The sequence below is a fragment of the Platichthys flesus genome, chromosome 14 (assembly GCF_949316205.1).
Source record: "Platichthys flesus chromosome 14, fPlaFle2.1, whole genome shotgun sequence".
In the NCBI taxonomy this organism is placed as follows: Eukaryota; Metazoa; Chordata; class Actinopteri; order Pleuronectiformes; family Pleuronectidae; genus Platichthys; species Platichthys flesus.
This window is the reverse complement of record NC_084958.1, coordinates 9,871,525-9,880,276: the sequence shown is the minus strand read 5'-3', so window position 1 is coordinate 9,880,276 and position 8,752 is coordinate 9,871,525. Positions and strand designations below refer to the sequence as shown.

At 44.6% G+C, this 8,752-nt stretch overlaps 1 protein-coding gene across 1 annotated transcript; it reads left to right on the top strand.

The window, feature by feature from the left end:
- The first annotated feature begins 6,017 nt into the window (after nucleotides 1-6,017).
- LOC133968679 (transcription factor HES-1-B-like) lies at nucleotides 6,018-7,785 on the top strand. The gene is made up of 4 exons (XM_062404849.1): nucleotides 6,018-6,251; nucleotides 6,361-6,456; nucleotides 6,753-6,840; nucleotides 7,119-7,785. The coding sequence occupies exons 1-4, from the start codon at nucleotides 6,144-6,146 to the stop codon at nucleotides 7,562-7,564; spliced, it is 738 nt and encodes a 245-aa protein (XP_062260833.1). The 5' UTR covers nucleotides 6,018-6,143; the 3' UTR covers nucleotides 7,565-7,785.
- The last annotated feature ends 967 nt before the right edge of the window (nucleotides 7,786-8,752 follow it).

Sequence of the window (8,752 nt, the reverse complement as noted above, 5' to 3'; positions counted from 1 at the left end):
CAGGGGCATGGATGGAGCCGCCTCTCACATGGCGTTCACACAGGGGGAGGACCGGCTCGGATCACTGTGACACTTGTTAGTGTGGGGCCACACAACATCGCTGGGGTTGCCTCTCTCCCTCTCCCCCCAAGGGTCGTGCGCGATATTCAGCCCTTTAAACAAACTAATGGTTGAGGCTGCGTGGTTGCTTCAGGGTAAGACGATCTGCACTCAGAGGCCTGCAGTGACCACAAAGAAGTGCACAAATGTATCTCACAATCTCAGTTTACCGATCAGACTTACAATTAAATGAGGTCAGACCATCATTTGGGCCACAATCTGCAAGGATGGCGAATCCAGACTTTAAACGTAGATGAGAATGGAAGAGATACACATTTGTGGCCCCCTGAAGGTGCCGCACCGCTTAGGAGTTGTGAAGACACTGCAGGGCCAAAGCATGGGAACATCCAAACGGGGAGAAAAGGAGACAGAGAGCCATAGATAGAGCAACACACAAACAGAGGACGGCTTTGGGAGACAGAGAGCAGCGGGCAGAAAAAGACGCACAGAGGCTGAAGAGGGACTTAGAGCCATGACTGAAGCCTAACTGTCATGAGAAGATGAGGGTTGCCATGGCCACCCAGGAGCCACCCAGCAAGCATGCGAGCAGGGGAGGCTCCGGGGCCAGGGGCCTGGGCCTGGGCTAGTGGATCACATGCACTAACCAGGGATTATGTGCATAAGTGATGAGCGCTAAGCCGGCAGGTGAAGGAGGGAGGCCCTGGGACAAGGAGCGCGCCATCCCTCAGGACAGCTCCCCCTGTGAAGAGCGGGGACTTTTTTTTTCCCCAAGTGAGGCTGATCTGCCGTGTGAAGGAGACTCAGCCAGAGGTCCTCGAGTGCTGAAAGGGCATCCCCCGGGCCGCTTTCACCACGTAAGTGGCCAAAACGCCGGTCTTGTGAGTCATCTTGAGCGGCAAGAATGGGCCATCTTCACATTCATAAATCCCAGAGCAAACACACTCATGGATATGGACTAATCTTGGATGAGGATAAGCACCACACGGCCGGGCATCTGCTGGGCTCGGGGTTTTCAGAATAAAAGATAAAAGGTTCACCGTCTTTATCCATCAGAAGGAAAAATAAATCTAATTTAAGCACCAGCTAGGTTATCTTTATCGACTAACTAGACTTGTAAAAAGTGTTATTTTTTTTTCCGACTGAGGATCAACAGGTTCACAGGTTGTTTTGCAGCTGGGAATCAATCCTCGTAATATCCATGGCCTTACAGGAATGTGTTTGAACCTTGATCGCACAAAGAAATCACATTCTCATGGAGCACAGAGAGAAAAAAAACACAGTTAACCAGCCTCCCCCCAACACCTTTTCAAGACGATAGTGTCCCTGAACATATTAACATGTAAATACACTTAGACACTTTGACAATGCACTGAAATGCATATAATCTACATGCTAACTAGTCCTTTAAAGAGTTTCCACTGCTGAATGTGGTGCAGGAGCACTTTCAAGTCTGGGTTTTAAAAATTAAATGTGAGGCCTCTCTCAGAAACTCTAAAAGCGTTTTTCAATTTGATGAGGGATAAGGCGATGACTGGGTTCCCTTTTCAAAGGAGGAGACCCAGAGTTCAATAAGACTTCAGTCTCATTGCCTTTGCCTCCAAGTTGAAGATCTAAATGCTGGCTTCTTTTTTTTTTTTTTTAAGAAGGAACCCACCACGTTAGGTGACAGATGGCAGGTTGTTGTGCTGAAATACCAGTTGCTATGGTGCCCCTTTTTCCTCCGCAGCTTCACTTGCCACAGCTAAGCATCCCCTCCGAGGCCGGTGTACTGACTTGGAATAAGCTGACTTGAAACCGCTCAGGTTGTTGTTGACAAACATGAGCCTAGATGAGTCTCCTAATCTCCCGCTCCTTTATCCGCTCTTTATTGCCGTATAAACAGGCCTGAATACGCTAAAAAAACTAAACCTCTGTTTTCAGCCCTCTCTTATCTCACACCGGGTTCTTCTAATTCCCTCTAGCCTTTCTACATCTCTGCCTCGGCTAAATTCGACCATATTTTGGATTCGGCGCATCGCCATGACGACCAGTTATTTCTCATCCTTGAGCCCACCCCCTCAAGCTCCTCTTCTCCATTGATACTGCTACCTCCCCCTACCCCTGCTTTTTTTGTCCAAATAAAACAAAGCGCGGAGTGAATGTGCTCTGAGGTAGGTAAATGTATTCAGTGACATCAGCCAGGACGAGTCTATTCTGCCGGATTCCTGTACCACTTGTTTCCAGCCTTGTCTGGGGGCCGGATACTCTGTTGGCTCCATTGTCCCACGTGTATTCCACACAGGCCCGCAATTAATGGAAGCCTTGTCTAAGGCTCCTGGAGCAGAAACTGCTGTTGGGGAGGGGGACAAAAGGCGGGCAGAACCAGGGGCTGGGAGTTGCTATGGAAGGGCCCCCCTTCCCTCTTTAAGGGGGAATTCAAAGGCAGAAGGAGGGACGCAGAGCGATTGGAGCGCTGGATGAGATGTTTAAGTGATCCCTCTGTCTGTGCCCTCCCCATCCTGGCCTGAGATGTTTTCATGCCAGCAGTTGAAAGGGAACCTTTGCGGTATTTGATGATGTGGATGGTCATTTGACTGCCCAGTCAGCAGAGGTTGCTGGGTGGAGGAGAGACCAAGGACCACTGTGTTTGGACTGGGATGGAGAGCAGTGTGGCAACTGTCAAGTTACCATTCAACTATCCATTGCTGAAATATGTATTCAAATATCACTTGATATTGACTTTGCAGTGGGACACATCTGCTTCCACCACATGAGAAGAGGTAGTCACACGCTTTGGCCACCCAGACTTATAATTTCCAGAGATGAAGGTTCATTATATCAATAATGAAAATACTGTATATTCTATACAATGACATGGAATCAACTTTCTCAAATTCTTTGCTCTGACATGTAAAATCAGTCAGCTCTCATTAAGAGGATGAATGAGTTTGAGACGGGTTTAATAGGAAAGGATCTTGTTATCTCACTTCTTTTCCACTTGGGTAAGACATAAGGTTCAGAAGAACATCATCGGCTTCAAAATCCTCACATATGCATCTGGGTTGCATTCCTCATACAATTCCTATAACCTGTCTGAACTACATCTGGTATAGAGAGATAGACATATTGGACAAAGAGGGTTTGAAACTATTTGTCTGCTCAATCCAGTTCTTTTGATTATAGTTTATGGTACTGGTCCCTCATAGAAGCCTTGAACCGGCACAAAACAAAGTAGTTAGAGTGAGCTTTTGGTTTGGAGTCAGTGAGTGATGACAAGTTACAGCTTTATAATTGATAATTTTCAAATAAATACTATCTTATTAGCATAATTAAATCAAGGTGAAGTCAAATCCTCCTTTGGCCACTAGTAATGCTTCCTATAGGTGGAGATTCTTAATAATAATAATTAAACCTCATCTTAAACCTATTACTATTAGAAAATATATATATCTCAAATTTCTAACTTAACTTTCTAATCTCTTCATATTGATCTTGAGCATTATTGGTGTACCCTTCCGGGACAATGAGAGAAATAAGTCGGATGTGTCATTTTATATCAACTAACCAAACCCAAATCATCAGTAGCCCCTGTCTTCCTGCCACACTTTCCTTCCACATGTGGTTATCAGTCACAAGCTGGACCTTGATAGCTTCCATCGCCGTCTGGACCCCCCCGCTGCAGGGTTCCCACACTGATACAGATCAGGAGCGTGCTATAAAACCTCATGTCTTCATCTCCATCTGCACAATAAAGGCTTGTTTGTGGCAGAGCAGCAGGCTCAGTGAAAACACGACTGATAGGACATAATTTATTGTTTCGTAGCCTCTTCTCCACAAACCTTCTCATCCTGCTGCGTAAACAAAGCTCTGCCTCTTTTAGAGCAGCAACATGTTAAAATATCCAGTCAGAAGATTAATTGGGGGGGGGGGGGGGCACAACTGGGAAACAGAAATGTTTTTTATACCACATTAAATTTACATATGTAAAGGGAAAATGACCTCTTGTGTTTATCTGCTAAAGCTCGATAACAACAAGTACAACACTGACTTCAATGCTCTGTTTTCAATAAAGAACAATAAATCGTTATTTTCATTTTTCGACTAGTGTGTTAATTAGTTACATATGTATGGGCGAGCTCATTCGGCTGGAGGTTCGATTTAATTTAATATTGACTCAGGTCAGGAAGCCAGTGGTGCTTGTCCTCGGCCTGCTCGTGCACACAAGAAGCTGCGGATGCAAACACTGACCTGCTTTTGGGGTCATTTCACCTCTGAGGATTTAGGAGCTTTACAGAGAGTGTTTGAAGTCCATCATAGAGATAGAGGAGTCTCACAGTAAACATGGACCAGACAGAGATGTCTGTCAATAAATAAAACACTGAAACTACATGGTACAAGTAACATGTGACCTGACAGTGGGATTCAAGTGGCTCTTTACTTGTTAATAAATAAATACAGTGTAAAAACAATGGTTCAGACCAAATGAGTAAGATAAGACATAACGTGTCAATTGTCACAGTACTACGATTAATAATAACGATAATCCCAATTTCTGTTTTATAGTTATCCAGCAATGCAATACTTTCCATAACAGAACACCATGTTTTATAGGGAGAAAAATAAAAACAAATACTTCATAATTCATACTGTGCTTAATATTTTCTTGAATATGTGGGAGGAGAAAAAAATTAATCATGTTTGATAAATAAAAAGAAAGAACAATAACCAGTAACCTTAAAACAATTATTAGAAGAACTAAAAGATTAGGAACAGAAAATGAAAATAAAGTTATTGATGAATACAATTTAAAACTATTCTACTTACCAACTGCAACTCACCAAGACGAAGCTGCCGCACAGATTGTGGAGATAAACAAATGAATACTTTGATATATTTTCTAAAACCTTTTAATTGAAATTCTTAGTCAGACAGGTTTTAAATAACTCCTCAGCCTCGGCCCAGTCGCTGATAACAGACCGGAGGTGTCAGAGTTCATGGCAGTGAGAGGACAGACTGAGTGTGCAGGAGATTTTCTTCTTCACTGGACATCAGGCCTGGAGTGTGTCAGATGATGAGGCCTTCACTGCCTCTCTGAAGCACTCGCTGACCCCTGAAACCAGAGTGTGTGTTTGCACCCGACAGAGGTGAACGCTCTGTTTCTCTATAGACACCTTGTTAAACATTCAACTTTAACATAAGGAGAGAAGAATCAAGCTATGCTGTTGCAGAGGATGAACCCAATTGAGCCAAGAGGCTTTTAAAAGTGATTTCTATTCACCACTTCATCAGGGTTATTATGGGATACAGAGCCACAACACTGGCATTCAAAATAAGATGAAATAAGTGTGAAAAGAATGTGATGAGTAGTGGTTCAGAAAAACACATTTATAGAACATGCTATTTCCATATAGACTTTTTATGTTTTTTACATTCTAAATTTATAGACGATTATTAATCCTTTAACATTTCAGGAAGAATAGGTAAATAATAACCAACTTGATAAAATAATGATAGATGTCGAGAAGGATGCCACAGTACAGGATCTAAAATGAATGTGACCCAGCAACAGGTGGCAATTCTGTGTCATAAACTACCAATTGCTTTAAGATGATAGACTGTATGTTTAAGATCAATGGTATTTATTTGGTGTAACAGCTGCTGAAATCCCTTTTATTCCGACTTTTACAACATCATTAGTCGAAGATAAATTGTTAAATCCACATGTGCACGCTTGTTCCGTGCAGCAGCTTTGACCGTGGACAGCAGCACTTTCCATCACACCTCACTCCCGCAGCATCCTGACAGCTGGTAACCAATGGCAGCGTCCGGTCGCACGAGCCCCGCCGCCTCCCTGCGCGCTCATTGGCCGCACCGACGGAAGCAGGGAACCCGCGCACGAGCCGCTCGCGTGCTGTCTGCGGCTCTATAAATAAGCATCGAGGCGCGGAAACCCGAGACAGAGTCCGTCTGACATTTAGCATCAGATCAGTGCGCTGAGGTTCAGTCGGGAAACGGAGGAGCGCACCGGGACTGGACTCGTCTCTCTGCCACTGATTCCGTTATTTTACTTTTTACGGCTACACACTGTTTCAACTCGCGGGAAGATGCCGGCAGGAACTTTGGAGAGAACGTCTCCATCCGCTGTGGCTGCAACTCCGGCAAGTGGACACTCCACACCGGAGAGACCCCGAGCACCGACGGAGAGCAGAAAGGTCGGTCCTCGCAGTGTTTTTTCATTTGAAACCTGGATTCATGTGTTTGCTTAAATGAAATAATGAAAACTATCATAATAAAATCATTTTCAACCTTCTGTCTCTCCAGTCTTCCAAACCCATCATGGAAAAGAGAAGACGTGCGCGCATCAACGAGAGTCTGGGGCAGCTGAAGACCCTCATCCTGGACGCACTGAAGAAAGATGTAAGCACAGATGTCTAATTTGAACATGCTTAGATCACTACATTTTCATTTTAATATGCACAGATTACACATTTGAACATGCTGAGATTACAAAACTTTCACATTAACATTCTCAGGTCACTACATTTTCATTTTAACATGCACAGATTACTAATTTGAAAATGCACAGATCAATACATTTTCACATTAACATTCTCAGATTACTACATAGTCATTTTAACATGCATAGATTACATACATCCATTAAGGATCTTTAACCTAAATTGTGAAATAACTCTGCACTTTTCTATATTCAGAGTTCCAGACATTCCAAACTGGAGAAGGCCGACATACTGGAGATGACTGTGAAGCACCTCAGGAACATGCAGCGACTTCAGATGACAGGTATTGTAACTATAACCACTTGTGGATTGACCATGCAGATGTGCCGGTAGTCATTCTGGGATGTCTAACTTTAGATGCTACACATGTTCCCACTGCAAGATGTACTGCCTGCATGCACGGCTGTATGGGTTTACCCTCGGGCTGCAACTGCATGAATAGAATCACACTTTGTATTATTAAAATTAGACAATTTTTCAAGTAATATATATATATAAATGTATCAATCTTATTTATCTGTTTATCTATATATTTATGAGTCTTTCTTTTTTCTTTGGCAGCTGCTGTGAACACAGATCCATCTGTCCTGGGTAAATACAGAGCCGGGTTCAGCGAGTGTGTTGGTGAGGTCACCCGCTTCCTGTCCACGTTTGAGGGGGTGAACACAGAGGTGAGGACTCGCCTCCTCAGCCACCTGGCGGCCTGCGTGACCCAGATCAGTGCTGTCAACTTCTATGGAGCTCAACCGGGCGCACTCGGACAAACCAATACACAGATTCCAGCTGCCTCAGCCCCGCGGATGCCTTGCAAAGTTGGCTCCACGATGCATGTTTCCCCGGAAGCGATGAAGCTCTACGGTGGCTTCCAGGTTGTGCCTGCGCCAGATGGACATTTCACTTTTCTCGTGCCCAGTGCGGCTCTCCTACCTCTGGGTGCACAAAACAGTCACCCTGTGTCACCAATCGCACCGCCGTCCACCTTAGACTCTGTGTGGAGACCATGGTAGAGAAGCAGCCCACAACAGATTGTGGGGAGAAAAAGGACTATCACAGAATAAAACATATTTTTGTACATTTTGTAAATGATTTTTGAAATAACTACCTGAGAGGGATGTTTACACTTATTTGTGTTTTTATAAGGATGATAGATATTCTTGGCCTTATTTTCTTGGCCTGTGATTTCTGTTTTTGATATGGCACAATTCATTTGGCTCAGGAGGTCAAGAAAAGCTCTTGAAAACCTCTTGTATAGCTCTTGAAAAGCACTGTATTTTTAAGATGAATAAAACGTTTTTTGATGTTTACAACAATTTCTGCAGCCGTGGTGTCTTGGTCATTTCTCTTCTACCAAAAACCTCAATCAGGTGATGTTGCTAATGTCCATTCATACAGTCGCAGATGAGCCTGCATGTGCAGCCTTCGGGTCAGACTTCACATTAGACCTGGGGAAGGTCTTTGTAAATGAACATCCCTTGCACATGCACAGCAGCCGTTTAAACAGAGCGCCCCGTCTGCGTGCCGTGTCCACACCTGATAATCCCCTTAGCAGTGACATGGGAATTCGTTTTCTGGCTTGAAATAAATACCTCCCTAACGTGGCTGGGAACCTGAGATGTCACGTTGAGCCCAAAATGAGGGCTGCCAGGCAGTTAGGAGGGCGGGACGGGGTCTCCCGACACGCGCAGGCCTGTCTGCCCTCCTGCCAAAGGGGAAGTGTGAAATAGATAGGGCATGGTGGCGAACCTACTAGGGTTAAATGATGACTGGGCTGAACAAGATACTGACATTACTTAAGGATAAAGTGTATGTTGTTACTTTTGAGGATTATTCTCTGCACCTGTCTGCGGCCAGACGATAGCTGATATTCATCTAATGTGCAGACTGTCGATGTGATATGAAATGATTTGATATGTGTTTTTGAACAAAGCCTCAAGATCATCATCAGCAACAGCAGCAAGCGCCCCTGCAGAGTCAGTCAAATCTTTGTCCGTTTAGCGGACAGTTGAAGGCCTGACAGTCCCAGCGTGTGTCCAGAGCGTGGTGCTCACACAGCAAGCCACAAGCAGAGCGTGACCGGAGGTCACAGGTGCCCCTCATTCACGCTGCCGGGACAAGGGCGGCGCCGACAGCATGTTGCCCTAAATCTGGCAACCCATCAACCGACCTGGCAGCCCATCACCAGAATACAAGGCCTC

Excerpts from the sequence above, each read along its gene's own strand:
- LOC133968679 (XM_062404849.1), top strand. The coding sequence starts at position 6,144 with ATGCCGGCAGGAACTTTGGAGAGAACGTCTCCATCCGCTGTGGCTGCA. Across the intron at positions 6,252-6,360 it reads CACCGACGGAGAGCAGAAAG|TCTTCCAAACCCATCATGGA; the intron begins GTCGGTCCTCGC and ends CTGTCTCTCCAG. Across the intron at positions 6,457-6,752 it reads TGGACGCACTGAAGAAAGAT|AGTTCCAGACATTCCAAACT; the intron begins GTAAGCACAGAT and ends TTCTATATTCAG.